We start from the raw sequence: 26,700 nt of genomic DNA, 5'->3' as shown, positions 1-26,700 counted from the left end.
TCAAATCCAGCAGAGGTGAATGAACAGTCAGCTCAGTAAACATCGACCTTTCGGCTCCGAAGAGAAAATCTGAATGAGTGGTTGCATACCAGCTCCTTTTATACCTGTATGTCCGGGGGAGTGGTATACAAATACCATTCGCCAATTTTCATTGGCCTTTTATCAAAGACCAGAGATGTCTCGGGCTCCCAAGAGTGACCCCTAATATCACTACATTGACACAATGTCAAGTGAGTGACAGATAGGGAACACCAGGTTGCTCATTGACTTGCCAATGGCCTGTGCAGTGACTTTCGTGGCTTGCAGCGTTTAGTCTGTAATGGTATGGAGCTCTTTGAACATCGCTGGATCATAGCCTTGCTCGTCCATTTGTTTGAGGAGCTTAGCTTGGAAAACTTGGAGCACCGTCATCGCGTGGAGTGCTGAACCAGTTTGGCCTGCCACTGAGTATGCTCTTTCAGCCAGTGTTTAGACACAGCTTAGAAAGATGAACGAGCTACTCGCTGGGCAGAGATGTGCTGCCACTGCCTCTTTTGGGGGGGGGGGTAGTTAGGCATACATTTTGTCTTCCCTGTAGTGCACTTTATTGAGAAGAGTGGATTTGCTGTGCGAGCGAGCTGAATAGGGCGTGTGCCAGGATTTTGTCAGTTCCTTAAGAACTTCCGGGAAGAGCGGGGCAGATCTGCAGAATGTGGTCGCTTGACGACATCCAGACTTCACGAACCATTCATCAAGGTGAGATTTTTCAGGTTTTTCCGGAGATTACTCGAGATCAAGCTCTTCGACCGCCCTTGAAAGGATGCGAAGCATCTCCTTTTCAGTGGCACGTGCACGCTCCTCGCCCTCGCTGGGGTAAGGGGCGGCAGCGTCATCCACTGACCACTCCCCAGATGCAGCGAGAGACATAACATCATCAGCCCCAGCGTCAGAACCACCGAACGTGACGAGGCGGCGTGCTCCTGCAGAGGGCCGAAGCTCGTCACGCACATACTGTATCAGCATAGATGCAGTACATGGAGATTAAGGGGCTCGCGGGGCAGGGGCCGGCACGAGGTCCACCTCAAATTCATCCTGCTCGACCTCGCTGCCCTGTCATGCTTCCTCGTGTGATCCCTCGAGTGTCACAGAAGAGGCGGATGTGAGGGTGCATGAGGCTGAACAGTCCCTCAGAACAAGGGCGATTCATGAGCGAAGCATCTTGAGACTCATGCCCTCACAGTGAGGGCAGTGTCTCTATGTCTCATGCAGATCTGATGGCGGGATGTGTCCCTCGCATAAGAAAACACGAAACGACATCTTTAAAAAGATACGAACACATAAACGGCTCTTTTAGTTATACAGTTGTACTCAAAAGTTTGCATACCCTGGCAGAAATTGTGAAATTTTGGCATTGATTTTGAAAATATGACTGATCATGCAAAAAAACTGTCTTTTATTTAAGGATAGTGATCATATGAAGCATTTTATCATCACATAGTTGTTTGGCTCCTTTTTAAATCATAATGATAACAGAAATCACCCAAATGGCCCTGATCAAACGTTTACATACCCTTGAATGTTTGACCTTGTTACAGACACACAAGGTGATACACACAGGTGTAAATGGTAATTAAATATTAATTTCCCACACCTGTGGCTTTTTAAATTGCAATTAGTGTCTGTGTATAAATAGTCAATGAGTTTGTTAGCTCTCACGTGTATGCACTGAGCAGGCTAGATACTGAGCCATGGGGAGCAGAAAAGAACTGTCAAAAGACCTGTGTAACAAGGTAATGGAACTTTATAAAGATAGAAAAGGATATAAAAAGATATCCAAAGCCTTGAAAATGCCAGTCAGTACTGTTCAATCATTTATTAAGAAGTGGAAAATTTGGGGATCTCTTGATAACAAGCCAAGGTCAGGTAGACCAAGAAAGATTTCAGCCACAACTGCCAGAAGAATTGTTCGGGATACAAAGAAAAACCCACAGGTAACCTCAGGAGAAATAGAGGCTGCTCTGGAAAAAGACGGTGTGGTTATTTCAAGGAGCACAATACGACGATACTTGAACAAAAATGCGCTGCATGGTCGAGTTGCCAGAAAGAAGCCTTTACTGCGCCAATTCCACAAAAAAACCCGGTTACAATATGCCCGACAACACCTTGACACAGCTTCTGGCACACTTAATTTGGAGTGACGAGACCAAAATAGAGCTTTATGGTCACAACCATAAACGCTATGTTTGGAGAGGGGTCAACAAGGCCTATAGTGAAAAGAATACCAGCCCCACTGTGAAGCATGGTGGTGGCTCACTGATGTTTTGGGGGTGTGTGAGCTCTAAAGGCACGGAGAATCTTGTGAAAATTGATGGCAAGATGATTTCAGCATGTTATCAGAAAATACTGGCAGACAATTTGCATTCTTCTGCACGAAAGCTGAGCATGGGACGCTCTTGGACTTTCCAGCACGACAATGACCCTAAGCACAAGGCCAAGTTGACCCTCCAGTTGTTGGAGTTACCATCACAGTCTCCTGACCTTAATATCATCGAGCCACTCTGGGGAGATCTCAAACGTGTAGTTCATGCAAGACGACCAAACACTTTGCATGACCTGGAGGCATTTTGCCAAGACGAATGGGCAGCTATACCTCCTGCAAGAATTTGGGGCCTCATAGACAACTATTATAAAAGACTGCACAATGTCATTGATGCTAAAGGGGGCAATACACAGTATTAAGAACTAAGGGTATGCAGACTTTTGAACAGGGGTCATTTCATTTTTTTCATTGTTGCCATGTTTTGTTTTATGATTGTGCCATTCTGTTATAACCTACAGTTGAATATGAATCCCATAAGAAATAAAAGAAATGTGTTTTGCCTGCTCACTCATGTTTTCCTTAAAAATGGTACATATATTACCAATTCTCCAAGGGTATGCAAACTTTTGAGCACAACTGTATACACTACCGGTCAAAAGTTTTGAAACACTTACTCATTCTTTATTATAATTTTTTTCACATTTTAGAATAATAGTAAAGTCATTAAAACTATGGAATAACATAAATGGACCTATGGGAATTATGTTGTGACTAAACAAAATCCAAAATAAATCAAATCTGTGTTATATTTTAGCATCTTCAAAGTACTCACCCTTTGCCTAGAATTTTCAGAAATGTACTCTTGACATTTTCTCAACCTTCTTGAGGTATCACCCTGGGATACTTTTTAAACAGTATTGAAGGAGTTCCCATCTATATGCTGGGCATTTATTGGCTCCTTTTCTTTATTATTTGGTCCAAGTCATCAATTTAAAAAATGTTTTTTTTATTTTATTAAATCTTAGATTTATAATGAAATAAATTAATATGGTGGCACAATTATATTTTTGTCATTTAAGCATACACCTTCAGATCAAAAGATTTTTAAGATCAAGAGAAACATTTCGGTCAAGTGTTTCAAAACTTTTGACTGGTAGTTTATACACACACACACACACACACACACACACACACACACACACATACACACATACATATACACAATAACACAATAGCTTATAAGGATACAAAACTCCTGCTGAAGCGCTGTGGGGACTCAGGAAGCTGAAGTGGCCCGTTCACCAGCGAAGCATCAAGGCGGAGTAAATGTTCGCCGGAACACTGCAGGGGAGCGGAGAGACTTCTTGTTGGCGTGAAGATCCCGCCCGCTGACTCGTGTATGTCGACGGTGAAGTAGTAGAGGGCTTCTAGACGAGAGATGAATCGCTGTCTTGAAGGAAGACAATTCTGAGGAATGGTGTTTGTGCACCTGCTTTTATAGCAGACAGCTTCGCGCTTAAAAGGGCGGGGCTCAAACACCATAGCCAATATAACAATATTGCCGTTATTGTACATAGGTTTCAACTAGGTCGTGTAGAAGGACACTCCCCATATGCGTTGGCAGAACACAATGTCAAGTGTACTGAGTCGTAAGGGAACAGGCGGATTTGATTAGAGGTGAATTGTTTCATTTGTTCTGTTACAATATTTTCTCCTATCCCAACTAAATATGCAAAGACAACAATAAGTAAGTCATTTGTAGGATGATTTCCCAGAAAAGGATAAACACTGTGGTGCTAATAAAACATCTGTTTGTTTGAGCATCCTGACCAACCTGACATAGCAACATTGGCTCAACCAGTGCTGTTTATCTCATTAGGTGAGATAAAACTATTAGGTTAGATAAACAACAACAACTACAACAACAACAACAACAACACAAATATCTGCACTGAGTTATCAATTGGACTGTGTGATTGGACTTAAACCAACTTTAATATAATCCACTGTGGAAAGATCCACTGTGGAAACTGAAGTTCAATTATAATATCAGATAATTTGGAAAGCTTTCCTTGCTTGTCACTGTTTATTGAAGTATTGATTATTTTTTAAGAAAAAAGCTTATTTGTTTGCATCAGATGTTGTTTGTGCATCTAGATTTAATACTAAGTGCTACACTCCCTTACTGTCAGAGTAACATTCCTGTTGTCATAACGTTCCCCAATTTTAGAATAGCCTTTATAGCAGAGAAAGACAACCCATTTTAATGAGCATAACTCAAGCCCAAATATACCAACACACTCTCACGGCAAAATCGTCAGGATTTGTATGACTTTTCTAAATTTGGCTAATTCGTATGATATTGTGCGACTGCAGTAGTTTGAATTCCTACGACTTTCACTACAGCCATTAACGTGGCTGGACATCATTTCCATCTAATACATGACAATTACTTGCTTCTGTCACACACAACAGCTTCCTATCACGTTTACACACTCTACTGATTGGTTAAGTTTAGATAAGGGCTTTGGGTAAGGGCATAATATTAATAAGTATGTCCTTAATGCCTCGTAAGCGGAACTCGCTCTTCCGCATTAGACATCTGGGAATTTGCACGTGATGAAGTCGTACGAGTTTATGCAAACAACATCGTGCGAGACCATACGAAATAGCTCATAAATTATGTACAAATTTTCATGAGATCCGGTTGAATAAACACAGGTTATTATGCTTTAAACATGCATTCAGAATGTTGGATGATCCTGCTCTCTCTCATCTCATTCACGCATCCTGAACTTGCAATTTAAAGTATGAACTTCTACACCGTGACTGTGTTAAAGAATTGTTACTGCTCTGATGATGTTCATCAGAGCCATGGCAACCATCAGCTCGGATTAATGTGGTATGTGAGCTGGCAGACAAGAAAAGGACCGAGTGAGACCGAAATCAATATATTCCTCCTGAGAGAGAGAGAGAGATGCCAGAGTATCTACAGAGATTCATTTTGGATTCTGATGACATCAGTATCTCCACTGCTCTTCTTTTCCCCCAATGACAATCTTGAGAAATAATTTGGCAGTTGTTTCATCCATAAAATCAACTAATTAACTCTGATTTCCCAGAAGTCAGGGCCTTGACATAAACCAGTGACACTTAATCTTCAGGGACATGAGGAGTTCAGAATATCTTTATAATAGTTTTTCTCCCTACTGAATTATGAACTTAATTAGTTACAAAATAATAAAATATTCAGCTATTCAGTACAACACTATGATCATGAGTGTGATATTGCATTTATACCACAGTTCTATAAATAAGAAGTTAATATGGAGTAACATACATTTTATACACCATATGGTCAGTTTGAACGCAGCTTGTCCAATCAGATTAGAGGGCCAGAACTAACTGTTGTAGCTAACTGTATAATATAACAGTTTAGTTTCACTTTTAAATTTTTTAAAAATTTAAATTCTCTCATCATTTACTCACCCTCATGCCATCCCAGATGTGTAAAAGTTTCTTTCTTCTGCTGAACATAAACAAAGATTTTTTGAAGAATATTTTAGCTCTGTAGGTCCATACAATGCAAGTGAATGGTGACCAGAACTTTCAAGCTTCAAATATCACATAAAGCAGCATTAAAGTAATCTATACGACTCCAGTGGTTAAATCTATGTCTTCTGAAGCGATGCAATCACTTTGGGTTAAAAACAGATCAATATTTAAATACCTTTTTACTATAAATCTCCACTTTCACTTTCACTTTCAGAATGTGAAAGTGATAGTGAAGATTTATAGGAAAAAGGGACTTAAATATTGATCTGTTTCTCACCCACATCTATTATATGTGATTTTTGGAGCTGGAAAGGTCTGGTCACCATTCAGTTGCATTGTATGGACCTACAGAGCTGAAATATTCTTCTAAAAATCTTTGTTTATGTTCAGCAGACTAAAGAAAGTCATACACATCTGGGATGGCATGAGGGTGAGTAAATGATGAGAGAATAAAAATTTTTGGGTGAACTATCCCTATAAGCTTGTTGAACTATATTGAGAAGTATTGAGTAATCTTTTTAGGTGTTTAGAGTGCTTTTGCTTTCAAGCTTGAGTTTAATTCCTTATTTTTGTGCTGACAGGATGATGAGGTGGTGCTGCAGTGTGTCGCTGCCATTGAGAAGGAGAATCGCAAATTCTGCCTTTCAGCAGAGGGACTCGGCAACCGCCTGTGCTATCTAGAGCCCACATCAGAGGCGAAGGTAAAGCTACATGTGTTCTGAGAAACTAATTACCCCTTCAGTGTGTGCCTGAAGGTCCCACACAAACCACAGTTCAGATTAAAACAAAACATTTTATAAAAAAACAGCTTCAATGTAGTGGTAAGACAACTTAAATATACATGAATAATATATTACATTAATATTACATAATAGGTTTTTCTCTAAGTGTTTGTTCACCCAAAATGTTTTATTATGTCATCATTTACTCCCCCTCATATTGATCCAAAATCTTTCTTTCTTCCGTGGAACACAAGAGAGAAAATCTGAAGAATGTTGATGCTGCTCTTTTTTCCATGCAATGAAAGTGAATGGTGACTGAAGCTATTAGTCCCTAGCATTCTGCCTAACATCTCCTCTTGTGTTCCACAAAAGAAAGAAAGTCATATGGATTTGGAACAACATAAGAGTGAGTAAATGAAGGAATTTCATTTTTGTGTGAACTATCCCTTTAAGAAATACTTTAAATAATGAATAAAAGTTCCATAGAAGGAAAATCGTATGGTTAAAATATACATGAAGGAGTTAGACTTAATCAGGTTCGAAGATATTTGCCTTTTAAATATTGTCCTCTAGTAATACATCAAATTAATGGGAAGAGATTCATGTAGTTGAAAACCATGGCAACAGCAATTGATCCTAGTGCACTGCACCATATTTTCTATGCATCAGGAGGCAAGGCAGCAGAATATGTGTGGGCATCTCTATGGTTATATGCAGTGTATCTACTGGGCCTGACCTTATACATACATTGAAAAAATGAAGGTGAATGATGATAAAAGCATCCATCAACACAAGTACTGGTCTTCATGTTGATAAATTACTGGTACTGATGCATGTCGATAAATTAATCCCTATGGATTCACTTGCAGTGCCTCTATGTAATGGATAACACACAGTCACCCTGAGACATCTGCTTTAATTGCTTGAGAGAAAAAGTGGATAAAACTGCCAATCTTTACCATCACCTTGGTCTCTCTAACCGATCACATATGCATATAAATCTAAAAATGGAAGCACATTTTATATGAAACAACATATCCATAATAATTATAATAATTATAATTAATAATAATTTATAATTTTCTTTATTTATCACACATTATACATTTGCACATATACAGTGAAATTCTTCTTTTTTACATATCCCAGCTAGGCTGGGGTCAGAGTGCAGGGTCATAAAGGTCATTACGTTTTTATTCTCAAATTCTAGTCTCTTGTTGTGGCTTATAAAGATCATCAATATAAAGTGTTCCCACGGTCACTTAAAACGTGGGAATAACAGGGAATTGTGCTTCAAATAGTTATTTCCAGGCCTAATAAAGTCTTTAAAAGTCAGATCATATAAAGTGAATATAGCTTTTTCAAGTTTGGCTCTAAAATATTTAATTATCTAGATTGCTTTTTGTGTTTGCAAAATCTAGAAAATGAATTTGTAAAAACCCTTATCCAATAAACGCTGGAAAAGTCATGGAAATTCATTGTTGAAAAGGTGTGGGACCCTGAATATACTTACAAATGCATATTTAAAGAAAAACAAATAAATAGCAGAAAAACAAAAAACTCTTTACTGGAAAGAAATTGCCAGTTTGTAACATAAACTGTTAAAATAGGCCTACTTGGCCATTTCTGTACAATGTCTAGGCTTTCAGTTTATGTATGAGTTACGATACTTATAAAATGTGTTTATATACTTTCACTACATAACCAAACGGGGAGCTGTAACACATAATACCTCCATAGAGTGTTCTCTTTGTTTTTTATGGCTACAGATGGGTTTCCCTCCAAGGCATCTGTCCCTCTGGTTTGCACATTCTTCCCACTCAAATTTCACATTAAGATCTGAGAGATCACAGGTCACAATAATTCACAACTAATTTCTCCACTTAGAAGAAGACCTTGGGAAGAAAATGGTTTATAAAGTAAATGCTCGGCTATGTCCACTAGGGATTCAAACTCTAGTTATCAGAAGGTGACAGAATGTTCACTTTCTCAGGATAGCTGAACCAGACAGTCAAGGGGCTTTAAATAGCAGCCTGATAAATAGATGCTGGGTGGGATATGACTTCTCTAGACCAAGGGTGGAGCCCATTACTAGCCTTTGTTAATCCCTGCTGGCCTGCCAAACTAATCCTAATTAATACATACTGTATCTAAAAAAATATCTGTTTGGCTCTAATGAACGGGAAAGATTTTAATTAATGAAAACTGACAGGTTTAGTACCCTTAATAACATTGCCACACTTCCAGTAACATGATTTTATTCATTATCAACAGAAGAGTAAGTAAAAACTCCCACACAATCTCTTTCTCTCTCTGCAGTATTTTCCTCCTGACCTATGCATCTGTAACTTTGTGTTGGAGCAATCGCTCTCAGTGCGGGCTCTACAGGAGATGCTGGCCGGGCAGAATGGAGAAGGAGTAAGTAAGCACAACACAGCAATTGCAGGGTTACCATACTGTATATATTTTGGTCTTTCTAGTGCAAATGCTACCTTTAAAACCCTATAATTGTGTGTACAGTTAAAATTAACCATGTCAATTAGGACATACTCTATAATGCATATTATATAATATATATATTATACACATATATATATATATATATATATATATATATATATATATATATATATATATATATATATAATGCCTAAATGTAAATAAAAGTATACCTTAGGAAAATAACACTGTACAGACCTTAGTTCGTGTAGACTTCATATTTAATTTTACACGAATGGAAACAATGCTGTGAGGGATAGCCGAATAATCCGTGTAATGTAGTAGGTTGGACAAGTAGTTGTATCTTTGTCCTATGTCACAAAATATATGTCACAAAATATATTTTCCTAAGTTTTTTGTCCACTGGAAATTTTGTGTAAATCCATGTTTTTTCTGTGTTTTTTGAGAGTTCATACTCTCATTGTAGAATAGATTTAGGGCTCTATTTCCATCTTATCCAATTTTCATGAGAGCACTAATTCTAAGGGCAATATTCGTGCCAGCACAAAAATAAGTGGCCGTGTTTGCGTCATCTGTGGGCGTTTGCGCGCAAACTGTGGGTGTATTGTATAGTAATGAAGTGGCGCAAAGCGAAATTTGCTATTTTCCTGAGAAATAGGTAATTGCGCTAAGACATTTCAAAACCACGTCTGTTTTCAGCGCAAAGTCCAAAATCAGTTCCTGCGTTGGCAGTTTGGAGATTCCACTAGCAGGTGGTGATAAAGTTCATGTCCAAACTCATGTCCAAAGTTCATGTTAAACTGAAAATAAAGTGGAACATTAAATTATGTCCATGATGATTACTGTTGTAGCCATTTTAATGAAACAAATATTTATGAGATTTGTGTTCAACTATTTATAGGTCATGGTTTATTTTTCAATTATTATTATTATTATTATTATTATTATGTTTATATTTACAATTGTATTTATGATGTAATTTATGATATATTTTGATTGATATAAATTGTATAGTATTTATGATTTTTAAGTCACTGCAAAAGTGGCCAGTGGAAGAAGTTGAAGAGGGTAAAATGTTTGGATTTGGTATGATTTTTTTGACCACTTCGTTATTTTGGTTATATTTGAATTTTGTTAATAGTGTAATTTGAATTTAGAAATATTTTTGGTTTAATTTTAGTTTGTGTTTCAGTAAATGAATTTAATTTTTCAAAATCAAAATCGACCACTAGAAGTGCGTTTTCTGATGCTACAACTGTTAATACTAGCCATGATTTGTGTGTCCGTAGATGAAAATTATTAATAATACTTACATTCTCTATAATTTAATGGATTCTACAAATAAAAGGAGCGTGTCACATTTAACAAGGATGCAGTTAATGCACAAAATAATGTAAGTCCATATGTCTATTCTTCCAATTCATTGCATACAGTCTATTTACACTACCAACTTCTTATGAATGTGTTGTCTTTGTTTACATTGCTGGTGCTTGAGGGAATGGACTATATAAAAGGACAAAGACGGTGCCGAAGAAGAACCTAGGAATGAAATTGCACTTGACGCAGCCCATTAGCGCTTTGCGCGTCCAATTTTGCCAAACCCGCTTGCACCTAGACTTAGCGCTTGCTTGCACGAAAATACCAAAACTTCATGGCCATATCCATTGACTTTGCACTTATAACTTATGGCATAGCACTTCGCTTAGCACTAGCGCTCTTAAAATAGGGTCCTTAATCTTGTTTAATTCTATGACACATACTGCTATATAGGTAAATACTGTATTTAGTTACATTTTGATTTTAGCCATCCAAAAACAACAGAAAAAAACAAACCTTATTCTTGGTAGGGACAGAATGTTTTTTTTTATTACACGTGCTTTAAAAGCTAGCAGACATCTGGCAGCATTTAATTCATGTCATACTATGTATTTAATTCATGTCTATACTATATAGCTAGAAAAAGGTACCCCATCAGCTGTAGCTCTTCTGGCTTCTGTATGACCTAGGGTATGTAATCCTTAATGATGACAAAGAAATTGTGTAGTACTGATTAGTGACCACAGATACATCATCTATATAAACACTGTTAAATCCACTGTCCAAATTCACACTGGCAGGTTCAATTTTGATCATTTTGAATTAGTCTATCTGAAGACATAAATTCATAAATTCAAAACATCTACTTACGAGCAAAAATGCAGGTGAGGTATGTATTGTCATAATATTTACTTAAATTGATATAGTATTGGCATGAATTCAAAACACATTCTTTTACTCTTTATGATGGTATGGTACCTCACCTTCTGCTTTGCATAGACTAATTACACTTCTGCACATGTCTCTTATGCTTTCATTCATCTACAGAAAAGTGAAAGAATAGTTATTTTATCTGTTTTATAATCACTTATAATCATGTTTTTTTTTAATAGAACACACTTCACAATTAAATAAAAAACTTTACAGTTAAATACAACACACTTTACAATTATCCATTTAATTGAAGTTATTTGCAATGTTTTTATTTGCTTATGGATTGCCTTGCCATTTGACAACATTCAGTTTCATCATATCCATATTCAAAGCTTTACCAATATCAATGTTTGATATAAATTTACAGAGCAAGAGGAAAACCTCTAAAGAACAAGCATAGACAGTGGAAAATGGGGGATATTTTAAACCCACTCTTGTTAAAAACAAGACATTTTGTGCTTCTGCATAATTTGACACTGGTACACAGAGAAATAATGAACTGAATGTGTTGAAGTGATGAGGGTATTCCAACTGCCTACTTTAATCATATCTGTATCTTTGTTCAACGTTGCTAGAATCCTGATCATGAACAATGGGTATGTTCACAATTTATTCACCAACAAGTATGCATGAATGTCAATCCAACTTTTGGAAAAAAATAATTTATTACACCTTCAGAAAAGAGTCCTCTAAATATGTATTGTTGTTGTTCACTTGTCATTAACTAAACTGTATTTTTATATGTGAAACAATAGTGTGATTTTCACTTATCACATAACCCAACTAATGTTATAGTTTACAAAGCTAACCCCGTCAGCTACTCAATATCTTTCTCCTTTATCATAGATGTTGCTCTTTCTCTCTCTCTCCTCACTTTTTATGTTTGAGAATGTGAAAATGTGGTCCAAAGAAGATAAATGATTTTGTCAAATCTAGTGGCCATTTTTGAAGCCCTGAATGATGCAAATCCAAATATAAAATATATTGGCTAAGCATGTTCTGCACAGGGCCATTGGAATGCTTTATTCACCTACTCTTCAGCACAAAATGGCATGCCAGATTTTTATTTCATGTTGATTTTTTTACTGCAGCATTTTGAAATGACAGCAGATATTTTATTGTCTCAGAGCTGCGTAGCTGTTGTGCTAACATTACTGTCTAAGAGACAAAGAGTTCTGTTGGAAATCCATTATGCAGCAGAGATTGTACAAACATCACTATAGATATCCCTTTCATAAAGATTTGTGGTGAATATTAAATGAGCACTATACATTGAATGAATGCAGTGTTTGATACACATTTGTAATCTAGAGAAGGCTCATATTTTGTTATCTTTATTTTGTTGATTATTTGTTGTTGGAGATGCTGTTTTTCTACTTGCATTTGGCTCTAACACAGTTAAATTTCAGGGGTACCAATGACGAGGAAATGATCTGGAATGCTGATTCCAGAATGAATGTTTTGATGTGCCATGATTTTTTTCCTTCACGGTCCATTTTTGTTATTTTTTTTATAATGTTTTTGGTGATTTGCCTACACCATCTTCTTGTTGAGTGACTATGGTTTTGCCAAGTAGGAAATGTTACTGCATCAGCATAATTGGCTGGTTCTGGAACAACATTCACAAGCTTAGTCCAAACCTTGTCCCGAACCCCAAACTTATCGCTAACCATACACTACCCCTGAAGTCAGCGGGAAATGATAGGTCGGTAAGAGTGTTAGGTTGCTTTCACACTTGGTTTGATTTCCAATTTTTGTTTCCTCCCCCCTCCCACTGCCCCCGCTGGTTTCTGTTCACACCATATTATTTGGGTCCGAACCGCAGTCTGATTACGTCATCAACATGAGTACAAGAGGCAGCAGTTATATCACTGTAACTATGTAACAACTCAAGAAGACATCAGCTTCACTGAGTTAAGTGCAGGAGTGTAGATTCTGGGGGAATGGGGGTAGGTAAAACAAGACAACCCCCCAATGTTCAAACCAAATCTACACCCTTGGTTAAGTGGAGTATTAAAGTTTGTCTTTTTGGATATATCACCAATACTTTACATGCACAGACCGACACTTGCATTTGTCTCCCGTGGTTGTATTATGTGCAGTGATGTGATGGATGTTAGCGTTTGTCTGCTCTCTGATGGGCTGCTCTCTGAAGGGTATTTTTTTGGATACAAGAAGGTATGTGAAATGCATTATAACACAATAATTGCGGTCGCAAGCCTGCGATAAATTCATAAAATTCTTCATAAAAGAGTTCTAAGCCATGAACCAAACCAACCAGCACCGAGGTGAATCACAACATTAAAAATTTTGATTAAAAGCAAAAAAGTATTTAAAATTGGACAAAAAGACACAGGTACAAGACTACTTAACATCTTTAAAGAGAGAATGAACTACATTGAATAAAATTGATAGAAAAAATGTAAACTATTGATGTAAAGTTGTTGGTTAGGTATAGAAACAATATATTTAAATATACAAAATATTCAGATATATACAAATATATAAGTCAAGTCATTTTTATTTATATAGCGCTTTTCACAACACACATAATTTCAAAGCAGCTCACTGTGGGGGCCAGTTCCCCTGTGGCTAAACAGCATGAATATACTGTAATGGCAATAATTAAAATGAGTAAATTAAGTAAGTGTTAGGGGCCAATGTTTAAGTGCGGAAGTGCAAACTGCGGAAGTGCAAACAGATGCATTATCCTTTGTTATTGGGCTGATGAAGGCTGCAGTTAATTTATTATCTTTGTATTCCAATTTAAGAGTGTAGTCCATCCTTTGACCAAGGTGATGCAGGCAGAGGTCAGTAAGGTGCACTGCAGTTCGATTGTGAGCTCGTGTTAGATTAATTTCTGGTGGAGTCCATTTAAGTCCAAGTTTCAGGCAGTGTTCAGTGAAGTATCCCATGTCTGATGGTTGGTGCTGGCATCAGTTCATCCTCTGTGAAGCCCATCGTAGTAGACTGAAGTGATATCTGGTTGGCACAGGCAGCAGTTAGTCGTCATCACTCAGCAACACGTAGTAGTGGGAGTCAGACATCAGGCAGGACCAGAGCTGGACATGAGGCAGGACCAGAGCTGGATCTGGCTTGCTATGGTAACCATGCAGGATATGTATCCTGAGGTTAAGACAAAGAAACAAATAGAATAATATTAGCATAGATGCCATTCACTTAAAAACAGGATTATAGAATATGAGAGGTGTTTCCGGTTCTGGTAGACCTAACTAATGCAGCATAACTATGAGTTGATAGATAAATTAGGTGTATGCCTGGCTGAAAAGATGAGTCTTTAGTCTAGACTTAAACTGAGAGAGTGTGTCTGAGTCCCAAACCATCTTTGGAAGATTATTCCATGGTTTAGGAGCCAAGTAAGAAAAGGATCTACCTCCTTTTGTGGATTTTGTTATTCTAGGAGCTATTAACAGGCCAGAATTTTGCAATCTTAGTAAACGTGATGGAATATAGTGTGATAGAAGGTCACATAAGTACTGTGGCGCTAGACCATCCAAAGCTTTGTAAGTACTGTAGAAATTTAGTCAGGTAGCCAATGTAGCAATGCTAAGATAGGGCTGATATGATCATATTTCTTGCAGTGGCGAGTTCTCAGGGCCAGCAAAGCCTTCTCTGCTGGCCTAACATGCCAAATAAATAAATATTTTTCATCCTTTCATTCTCAATCACCTTTTTGCCTATGTATTTTTAATCGCTTTCCACTTTTAATTAATCTACAAACAAATAGGGAAAAACAAAAAGTTTATCCAATCAGAATTTATTCCTTGATGCTTACAAGCAAAGTGTGACAACTGTTTCACAAATTGCATGCCCGAAGCCAGCTCGTTAGCCAAAGCAGAGTGTGAGTCTGAGCTCTAACCCCTCAGGCCTTCAGAATTTCAGAATTGTTGAGTCCCTCAACAGTGCAAATGAATGGGCAACTAATGTCAGATTGTCAGATTCATCAGCCAATCAGACTGATTTATTTGTTCTTGGTGGATGTGATCTTTAGGATATGTCCCAGTCGAGGCCTTCTAGCTGGACTTGAGTGACGCAGTCACGCTTTAAGTGATGTAATTTGAAAGCGAAGAGCACGAGATCTTGCTGACGAGTCCGCTGTCATCACTGCTGTTATTGCCATTGAGAAAGAGATCCTAATGGATTTACAAACCTGAGATGTTCTGCATGATTGTGCGATTGATTTATTAAACAGGAAAGGAGGGCTGATTTTCACTTCAAGTAAATTGGTAAGTGCTTTTTGCATTGTTATAGCAACATCAGGAGTTTTCTAAGTGTAAATTAGGCTGCTTGAGAATTCAGTGTCGGATCAAGTTTTGAAAAGAAGTGCTGCGTTCCACTCGGAAAGTCAGATTTTACAACTTCCTACTAGGAAAAGTGCAATGGAATGCATCTTTAAGTCAGAATTACAACTTGTAGGCTCGTGCAGAAATTCTCAACTCCGATTTAGCCGAGATGCAGGTGCATGATGTCACACAAACATGTCGACACTCAGGGAGCTATACAAAGTAAGTGATAAACATTCACTTTATTAAGTAATATCGATAAATGAGTTCCTTTCCACATTACATGATATTAAAGCTTGTTTACTGCAGAAACAGGTGTATAAAACATTATAATCTCTTTTGATAATCGTACACCTGACGCACAAATGCTAGCGCTGCAGCATTGTTTATCAGTTGGGTTGCTAGGAGACATCTCTAATGAGAGTCAAACCCCTGCTAAGCTGACGGGAGCATTGCAGTTCCGAATATCGGGGAATGCATTTATGGTCGGAGATATCAAGTAGGAATATCCCACATCCAACTTGAATGGAACATAACCGTGTACGCTGACGAAACAAAATGTATTGCAAGCAGCATTTAAATTGTAAATATTATTAGATAGATTTTTCCAGGTATTATAGACCTTCTTGGTAGATTCATATGAAAAATTATGATTTTTGAATGTCTGTTCGGGAGACGTTCATTTCACAAAATAGTCATGCTGCAGTTAAAATTAGGCTTGCTTGTGCATTAAGTGTCGTTTCAAGTTCTGGCTTTCGTGCGTGGATGTGTTTTTAAAATGTCAATTGGTATGATTAGTTAGCTGCGACATAATGTATGATGCCCAAAGGCATAGGGTGTCTTATTCATTGTGAAACTGTGTTTTCTTAATGGGATGAATCACACTGAAGGCCTAGACTTTAAATGCATGGCCTGCCACTGATTTCTTGGTTCTAGTCAGCACTCTGGCTGCTACATTTTAAACTAACTGAAGTTTATTTATGGAACCTGCAGGACATCCTCCCAGTTGTGCATTACAATAATCTAATCTTGAGGTCATCAATGCATGAATTAGTTTTCCGGCATTAGAAACAGAGAGCGTGTCGTAACTTAACATATTTCTGAGATGGTGTTCTACAAACATTGGAAATGTGGTTTTCAAAGGACAGATTGCTATCAAATATAACACCTAAGTTCTTTGCTGTAGAAGATAGTACATCCATAGAGAGTCAAATTATATTTTAGCGTCTTATTTTTTAGAGGTTTTTGGTCCAATAACTAGTACCTCTGTTTTGTCAGAGTTGCGTAGAAGGAAATTTCTAGCCATGCAATCTTTGATATCATTGATATACTTTGCTAACATGGGAAATTGTGAAATTTCATCGAGTTTTGAGGAAATAAAATATTGGGTATCGTCGGCATAAAAGTGAAAACTGTTATGCCGATGATAACATTATTCAGAGGGCGTTGTGAGTGGGCAGTCGCTGCATAGCTCTTTTGTCATGCTTTGCTGGCTGTGATTCTCTAATTAGTGGGTCTTTCCCTGCTGTATCATGGGTAGTGTCCTTCTTCACCAGAAATTCTGTTTTTTTTAAACAATATTTTTTAAAACCAAAGTTGAAATAACATGGACTAATGGCTTCAACAGAATTGATTAACAACCTTCGAAACTCACGGTATGTTTGTCTTACAAAAATTTTGTTAAAAATCAATTTCCCGGGGTCCTGGATAGCTCAGCGAGCTAAGACGCTGACTACCACCCCTGGAATCACGAGGTCGAATCCAGGTGTGCTGAGTGATTCCAGCCAAACTTCCGAAGCAACCATATGGCCTGGTTGCTAGAGAGGGTAGAGTCATGTGGATTACCTTCCTCGTGGTCACTATGTGGTGGTTCTACATCTCAGTGGGGCTTGTGGTGAATTGTGCGTGCATGCCGCGGTGAATAGCATGAGCCTCCACGTGAACTAAACTATTCGTGGTAAACCACATGAAAATATGCTGATGGTCTCGGATGTGGAGGCAACTGAGATTCATCCTCCACCACCTGGATTGAGGCGGTCTACTGTGCCACCACGAGGAACTAGAGAGAGTATTGGAAACTGGGCATTCCAAACTGGGAGTAAAAGAAAAATATAAAAATATATTTCCTACAGGAAAATTGAACGGGAATTTTACCTACGGAACCAAATTTTGCGGGCTATTCCACCATGATGTGAACACACCATAAGCCTAACCCTAAGCCTAAAATTGTAATGTTTAATAGGAATGTTGTTCTAGGTCCAAAAAGGTTGTTGATCCAGGAACAAGTCATCCTTGGCAAAACCATGGTTACCCTTGAGGTTCAAAATATCACTTTTTTCAGTTAAATTACTCAAGACAGTTCTGACAAATACAGGGATCTCTTATCATGTTATGCAACTACCTATAAAACACTCTTTTTACATCCTTTTTACCATTGATTCAGAGATCCTGCCAACTTTAGTAGGCTGACAGAGTACATATAAGTTAGATCACCCAAGTTAGATCATTCAAGCAAACAAAACTAAACTGTAAACTGTCTTGAAGTTGTAGTTTATGGTTAAATGCAGAGCTAAATAGCAATATCACAGTGACATTCAGCCAAGGACTGAAAACACAAGTTTAATCTTTCCTCTTTGTGAAGCTCATTAGTTTTTGTGGACTGCCAGTGATAGTTTCAAATGGTGGTCAAAATTCAAACACACAGATAAAAAAATGGGTGGCCATACAGTATTTATTGTAGTCAGTCTACAGCTAAATGAACATGATTTATAGTTTTGTTGAACAATGTCAGTGGCTACAAACTTTTCACCTGAACATCTACTTCATAAAAATCATATTTAACTAAACGAAACATCTTTTTTTCCCAATGCTTTCAGAGGTTTATAAGACGGGTATGTATGCTTACTCTATTCCTTCTTATTTATTATTTTTGTTAATTTCTTAAAGGGTCTTGGGGGCCATTTTTACTTTTTCAGGATATTTTTTCCATACCCTTTTCACATTTCCTCATCTACGGTACAACAACGAAATTTTGTTCTTGTTCAAACAACTGAACTAGACATTTTATTTTAACATCCGTCTAGCATGCACTCCTTTCCAGTTTCAAAGTTGTCATTTATAAACAACTCTTACGTTTATTTTTAAGAGTTTTAATCACAGAAGAGTGACCGTTCCTTTCACTTGTTTAAACCCCTGCTTTAAGTTTGCTCACACCATTCTGCTCTCTTCCTCTGTAGGCTGCACAGGGGGGAGGACATCGGACACTGCTCTACGGTCATGCCATCCTCCTCAGGCATTCCTTAAGTGGAATGGTGAGAATGCGCCACTCAAATTGAAGCCAATGGGGAGGGGGATTAGGCAGCCTATCACTGCTTACAGCTACCATACATCAACTGCATGATCAATGAGTCCCTACAGTATTTTGGGGATCGATGGGGCTTACTGAAATCTTTTTAATATCATGAATGACAAGATGGCTTATAATTTTAATGGGATCATTACATGTTTATATTATTGATAAACAGTAGAAGAACAGATTGGGACTTCCTAAATTTGACCTTCAGGTTGCATTTATCCACAATGCAGCAAAAAAAAAAAAAAAGAATGCTCTTAATCTGTATGTTTGTCTTGTTTTCCTGTAAAGAGAAAAAAAACATTTGAGAAGAAAAGTGTTATTGTACACAATTTTGTTTTCTCAATTAAAGGTATCTTGTTTTTAGCATGTTTAGATATTTTTTCTAGAAAAGAAGAAAAATAATGATTAAGACAATTATTTTTTGCAGTATGCAATGTATGGGAACCTTATTTGCAGTGAAGAGTCAAATTCACACACATTTCTTTGTTTTCCCACAGTATCTGACTTGTCTGAAAACATCCAGGTCTCTAACAGACAAGCTGTCTTTTGATGTTGGCCTAGAAGAAAATTCAACAGGTATGGAGGAACACATATAGGTGTACAATTTATAGATTTCCTTCAGGCCTGTTTGGAAATTAAGGCCTCTTTCCAGTGGGTGTGATAGATATTTGAACCACAAATAACAGATGCAGTGCTAGGACTACTTCCCAAGCTTTGAGAAGAGATCCAAAATGAAACATAGATGTCTTACTATTTTTGTGTATTGTACCACCTAGAATAGAGGAACATAAATAGCTTCTGTAAATCAACATCTAAGTTGGAAAAACACCTGAAAGGTCATGTATCTGATCATTCTTGTTTATGTCCAGTATCTCAGGTCATCAAGGTCAAAGGTTGAATTTATCATGATTTAACTAAGTGATTTAAAACTGTAGGACAGTAATGAGCTTATAATAATGTCTTTTTTTTCCCAACTGCCCAGTACACTAACTGACGTTTTGTATAATTCCTGAAAGGGGAAGCTTGTTGGTGGACAATTCACCCTGCATCAAAACAGAGGTCAGAAGGTGAAAAGGTCCGCATTGGAGATGACCTTATCTTGGTCAGTGTGTCCTCTGAGAGGTTCCTGGTGAGTACCTGCTACATTTGAGGTTAAAAAAGTAAGAGGCCATTAAAAAAACCCAGTGTTTATGGCGTGAGACTCAAAAAAGGTTTTGACACATTACAGTGGTCAAAAATGCCCGCCTAGCACATAAATAGTAAATAGGCCAACAATTAAAAAATAGTGCATACAGACAAAAGATTGCATCCTGTGTGAAAACCTCTCACACATTTATCCTTTGTTACTTCAACTCTATTTTCAGACTCTTGCATCCATATAATTTTATCGGTTAATTAGGTCTGAAGGCTCTTTAATGGACCCTTTAATGGACTCTTGTGCCCCCACAGTCAGTGTTTAAGATTCACAGATAAACTTTTAACCTTAAGCTATGCAAATATGTGGAACATAGATTGATAGTCTGTGGCAGAGAAAGAAAATTCTTACTTCCAAAATTTCTATTATAATTTTATTTGTGTCTGGCAAGATGGTTTTGCCAGATGAGCTGACAGTTAATATACCTCTTTCATTCAGAGGGAGACCATCAGGTTTAATCAAGTACTGTAAGTTGTCATGGTGACGTGCTCAGCATAACAACAGCGCGCAGAGTTCTCCCAGATCTACAGAAGGCGATTCAGTGCCCAGAGAGTGAGCTAGAGAGTGGTTTTTACCCCCTACTTTATCTCACTTTTGTCTAGTTTAGGGATTATACAGTGTTTTCCATCTTTGATCAGGTTAGTTGCACTGTTAAGGGGCTAGATATCTGCCTAGATTGTTAGTGTCCAGAGAAAGCAGTCACTGTTATTTGTGTTTTCTGGAAAGCAATCTTTTAAAAACAGATTTGTTACTCAGCCGGCAGACAACCAAGACAGGCTGGCAACATCAAGGCTGTGCCAGACAGTAATGTATTTTCCTGTTCTCTTACTCTCTATACAACATCTCTCTCACTGTGTCCCTCAATCTTAAGGCCAAAGTGTATTCCGATTTTACACATGCTGATACGTCTTGTGCATAGTGCGCGTGACGCAAATTTTGTCGTCAGCACAATATGCGCAAACATAGTTTTTCTAAATTCGCGGACAGTCTGCATGTTTGCTTGTTGCTGGCATATAAGACTTTTACAAAGCAGTCGTAGTGCGGTTAGGTCAAACACATCCATATGGGCTCATGGTCAAAAGAGTGTACTTTGGAAGGGTGGCAAGGCTTAATCTGATTTGCTGACTTAATGTAAATTCCGGGAGTAAGGGCATAAAGGGTCTTTTCTTTTTATCAGTCCACCTGGAAACAAAGTCATGTTTACAAGGTGCCAGGTTGATACAACATGCACTCTTGAGAATTAAATAATCACTGGATCTGCCAAAGTTTGCCTGATTAGTGGGCAAACTTTGGCAAATCCAAATTTACCTGGGTATAATACTCCGAGTACAAGATACTCAGGGTTTTGTTTGTGGCACTTAGTAGCAAAACAGTGCATTCTGTTATGTCTGTGAAATAATTTGTATTTATTACTCTACATGTTAGGGAGGCGGTCTCTTCCTCTTCCTCTTAAGCTTCAATATGGGCCAGATCTTATGCTGTTTTGCCAAAGGTCTGGCTAAGTGACACTATGCAAGCACAAACACAAGCATATTGTTGGTTTAGTAAAATCACTTGTCTCTCTCTTTTGCAGCACCTCTCCATGTCCAATGGAAGCATTCAAGTGGATGCTTCTTTCATGCAAACACTGTGGAATGTTCAGCCTACTTGCTCTAGAAGCAGTGTGGCTGTAGGTAAGTTCACATTTAGCACACCTAATGTTGTGTATTTTGTAATATATTTTGTCTTGCTGTATTGAAATTGCCCCTTATTCATTTTTGTTCCTCTAGGATTTCTGCTGGGTGGACATGTGATGCGTTTGTTCCATGGGCACGATGAGAGTCTCACTATACCAGGATCCGATCAAAGCGAAGAACAACAGAGGCAAGATATGACTATCTACACTATCTGTCCGTCCATCTGTCTTCTGTTCTGTCTTGTCTTTTCCCTTGAGATGACAGTCTACTATTCTCATTTGTTCTTATAGAGTGGTGAATTATGAGGCTGGTAAAGGGGGGTCTAAGGCCAGGTCTTTATGGAGACTGGAGCCTCTTCGGATAAGGTAAAATCAAACACATACATACACATCTACTGGCCTGAAAAAACTCACACTCTGGTCTGAAACTGTGGTAAATTTAACCCAGACTAGTTGTTCCTCTGCTGTCTCTTCTAATTATAATCATAAAAAGGTGTAGTTCAAAGTCAGGTCAGTGAGCAGTGTGTCCATGACTGTGGGTTGAAATTGAAAGGTGTCCGAATCTTCAGCAGACCTCTATCAATTAATTAAGTAATAAAATGGTAAACAACTCACATTTGATGGATTGTGTAAAAAATGAAACAGCTGCATCTAGATTTGAGCCACATAGACTCACAGAGTACACTGGGTTTTTTCTTGAATTCTAGCTGGAGCGGAAGCCACATCAGATGGGGACAGCCCTTCCGTCTACGTCATCTCTCCACCGGTCACTACCTGGGCCAGACAGAGGACAGTGGCCTGGTACTGCTGGACCGAGAGAGGTCTGACACTGCTGCAACTGCCTTCTGTTTCAAGTCAAGCAAGGTTTGATTCATACATTTTAAAGTTATCTATTGATAAATGTTATGTCGCAATGTACATTTACAGTTTTACTGTAAAATTATATAAACCCCCAAACCTATGGACCCCATCATGGCATTATAATCCATAATTTTAACTCTAATAATTTTAATTTTAATAGAAGCTGCATCAAAGCATCAAAGACTTTGTAATGCTCAGCAGAGTCTGATTTAAATACACCGGAATTACATTAACAGAAAACAATGTATCACACATTCAAATGTAGTTTATTGATTTGCTGAAGGAGATGCTGTAGGAGCCTCTGCCAGTCCAGTCGCTTTCCTGTGATACGAAGGAAAGTTTTAAGAATGGAACTTCAGTCAAGAATTGCTTCCCTCTCATTTAAGTGTTTAATGATTGGTTATTTGTCACTATTGGGTGAATCACATCTCATGGTTCACAGGGACCCCCCAAGATTTCCAGAACACCACTGAGACAGATCAATGACCTTCAGATCCAAGAATCTTCAGCTGTCAGACAACAGATTTTATTATTAAATATGTTTAATTAAGTGTAACCCTGCCATTACTGTAAATGACTCTGTCACTGCTACGTCCTTTCACCCTTTACCAATCCATCACAGTGCATGAATTCATCATTATATTTGAGATTCATTAGCCTCGCTTTGCTGTATCAAGCTGTTTAAACAGAGGTCACAAACCCAGCTGCACTACTGTCTATTTTTTCACAATAAAGCTTAACATAGGTCCACATTAAATTATTGACTGTGACTGTCCCAGCTGAACAGATGACAATGAGTTGGCACAGTAAATGCAGGGCTCATGTGATTTTTCTTTTCTTGGCAGGAAAAGGGTGACTCCAGCCCAAAGCGAGATATAGACGGTATGGGGATGGCAGAGATCAAATACGGCGATTCATTCTGTTTCATCATGCACGTGTCCACTGGCCTGTGGCTATCCTACCAGGCACCTGATGCAAAATCATCTCGACTGGGGCCACTGAAGAGAAGGGTGAGAAGACAAAGTGTCCTTGTGCATTTTTAATATAACAACACTCACTCTCATCTTAAAGGGATAGTTCACCCAAAAATGAAAATTCAGTTGTCTGTCTGTCTGAATGATATGAGAGTGAGTAAAATTAATTTTGTGTAAACTAAGCCTTTAAGAGGCTGAGAATGCCACCAAGCTCCCTCTTCAGGTCACACTTACATCATTTCGATATTCCACTTTGAATAACAAACATACTGTATCTATGACATCATGTCCCATCAGTTATGATCCCATTAAAGATTATGGGGCTCACAGCATGGGCTCATATTGGCTCAAGCTTAACCGCAGGAGCTTCTGTGTAGAGTGTAGGATATACGAGGCCATGGTTTAAATGTGATAATGAGGTAGACATGGTGACAGTGTGTTTTGTGGGAGTGGTCAGGACTACACATTCAAATGGACAGCACCTCTCTCCAGCGCTGTGCTAGGCAGCTTAACTCTGGGCTAAAGGCCAGAAAAAACACAACCACCTTTGCACACAGCCCAGAGAGCCACAGTCCTCGCTTTGGTGACACTCGATTCGATTTTTACTTGGAAAATATTGAACCACATTTTCATTTTGTGTGGTTTATCAAGTCTGCTGGACAGACTGCTTCTATGCCCTTTTCCTGTGAGGACAGAGGTGCCAGGTTGAAGATAACTCCTATAGATTTGACTTGTCACAGTCTATTTATCAATAAACACTGTTTCTTTCCAGTGTGACCATTGAAAATCGCACAGCCAATGGCATGAACCAAATCACCAATGTTCACATACAAAAGTGGCTTGTACAGTGGAGCGCTGTGCAAGTGCTACATTTTATAAGAACTCTTAAATATGACGGCTGGCTTCAACAAGGTCTCTTTTAGGATGTACATTTAGTATGTAACATTTTTGCTACATGCTTGTCAGCAAGGATGTAAGTGTTTGTCCTTTGACAATTTTCTGGTACATTAAAGGTACACCCAAAACTGAAATTCTCTCATCATTTGCTCACTCTCATTTGCCATCCCATATGTGTATGACTTTCTTTCTTCTGTTGAATACAAATGAAGATTTTTAGAAGAATATCTCATACAATGGAAGTGAATGGATACTGAAATGAAGCTCCAAAAGGACATGAAGGCAGCATATAAATAATCCATATGACTCCAGTGATTAAATCCATATCTTTAGAAGTGATATGATAGGTGTGGGTGAGAAACAGGTCAATATTTAAGTAATTGTTTACTATAAATTCTCCTCCCTGCCCAGTAGGTGGCGATATGCACAAAGAATGCATATCGCCAAAAACAAAAGAAGAAGAAGAATGCGAAGGTGAAAGTGGATATTGATAGTAAAAAAAGACTTAAATATTGATCTGTTTCTCACACACATCAATCAAATCGCTTCTGAAGATATGGATTTAACCACTGGAGTCGTATAGATTTCTTTTATGCTGCCTTTACTGTATGTGCTTTTGTAGCTTTAAAATTCTGGTACCCATTCACTTGGGAGATTAAATATTCTTCTAAAAATCTTTGTTTGTGTTCATGAGAAAAAAGAAAGTCATACACATCTGGAATGGCATGAAGGTGAGTACTTGATAGAATTGTCATTTTTGGTTGAACTGTTGGTATGGACTAGTGGTATGGCTAACTGATATCTGTTTTAAAATAGCTGATGGCGAATCTATAAGAGGTGGGTGGCCAATGCCTAATATACTGTAATACTACTGTTACTGTGTTTAGTATTTATTAAATACTAAAATGGAAGTAATCTTACATATAATTTAATAAAAGTAAAAGAGACATAAACAAACTGTAAAATTACAGTATGGCCATATATCGACCAGTTAAATGGATTGTTCGATATATCCTTCTATTTCTTTTTTATGCAGCAGTAATACTGTAAATTATAATGTAATCATATACTGTATACCTGAATGGGTTTGCAGCTGTGATGGATTCCATTGGCGCCATTTCACTCCAATGGCAGTTTTAATGTCAGTTTCTGGTGTGTGCAGGCCGTTCTGTCTCTTGAGGGCCATATGGATGATGGTCTGATTTTGCAGCTCTGTCAGCACGAGGAGTCCCGGGCTGCTCGTATCATTCGGAACACCACGCTCCTCTTCACTCAGTTCATCAGGTACGACAGACTCGAACTCAGGTTTAGGTTCAATTACAGTCTAGTACAATAGAAACTTTTTTTATTTTTTCATAACTGTGAATGCCAAGAGATTTAATTATGATGAATGCATTATTAAATTCCTTATGTTTAATATTTAAATATTTTACAATATGAAGCTGTTTAATATTATTCTTCCTGGCCTCAGGGGTCTGGATGGTTTGAATGGGGAAAAGGCGGCAGATGTCTGTCTGCCTGTGGGTGAAGTGCTGCAGACCCTCAATGACCTCATCAGTTACTTTCAGCAGCCTGACACTGAGCTGGAACATGAGGAGAAACAGAGGCAGCTCCGATCCCTCATCAAGCGCCAGGATCTGTTCAAAGAGGAGGTAAAGGAACCTGGATTTAAAACCACTCCCAGTGGATTTCTTACCTAACAAAGCAAATTTATAGGCAACATTTAAGATACCTAATATGTAAACTTTAGTTCTCTGCAAGCTTTATTGTGGCACTAATACTAGTAATGCACTGAAATGAACATTCTTGTCCGAAACCAAAAATTCTGGACACGCTAGGCCGAAAAACAAAAATGCTAATTTCAAATTAATTTTATATTCCTAATTGTTTGGAATAACTACCTAACTTATATTATCATATTTTTCTAAATGATTAGACATTGTGTTTAGCTACATTTACTCCAATTCAGGATCATCAGTCACAGTCAAAGTCAAAGATTCTGTTTATGTTCACATTTTGGCCAAGATTTTCAGCTTGTTTGGTAACTGTAATTTCGGTGCATCCCTATTGTTGTGTACTGCATAGATACATTGCAAAAATGTTGCCCTTTATTTGTTTGCATAAACATGGATAACTCTCTCCTGCAAGCCTCA

The 26,700-nt window shown here is 37.9% G+C and overlaps 1 protein-coding gene across 1 annotated transcript in view; it reads left to right on the top strand.

Moving 5' to 3' along the window:
* The window catches only part of ryr3 (ryanodine receptor 3), a 134,627-nt gene that overhangs the window by 20,595 nt on the left and 87,332 nt on the right, over positions 1-26,700 (top strand). The window contains exons 2-13 of the mRNA XM_051645022.1: positions 6,436-6,555; positions 8,896-8,994; positions 18,827-18,901; positions 19,443-19,521; positions 19,962-20,074; positions 21,714-21,813; positions 21,910-22,003; positions 22,107-22,181; positions 22,523-22,679; positions 23,522-23,686; positions 25,710-25,831; positions 26,019-26,199. Coding sequence (XP_051500982.1) covers positions 6,436-6,555; positions 8,896-8,994; positions 18,827-18,901; positions 19,443-19,521; positions 19,962-20,074; positions 21,714-21,813; positions 21,910-22,003; positions 22,107-22,181; positions 22,523-22,679; positions 23,522-23,686; positions 25,710-25,831; positions 26,019-26,199 — 1,380 coding nt within the window. The remainder of the gene's footprint in view (positions 1-6,435; positions 6,556-8,895; positions 8,995-18,826; positions 18,902-19,442; positions 19,522-19,961; positions 20,075-21,713; positions 21,814-21,909; positions 22,004-22,106; positions 22,182-22,522; positions 22,680-23,521; positions 23,687-25,709; positions 25,832-26,018; positions 26,200-26,700) is intronic.

This window comes from Myxocyprinus asiaticus, chromosome 19 (assembly GCF_019703515.2).
Source record: "Myxocyprinus asiaticus isolate MX2 ecotype Aquarium Trade chromosome 19, UBuf_Myxa_2, whole genome shotgun sequence".
NCBI lineage: Eukaryota > Metazoa > Chordata > Actinopteri > Cypriniformes > Catostomidae > Myxocyprinus > Myxocyprinus asiaticus.
Note: the sequence above shows the minus strand (reverse complement) of the source record. Positions and strands in the feature narration are given on the sequence as shown.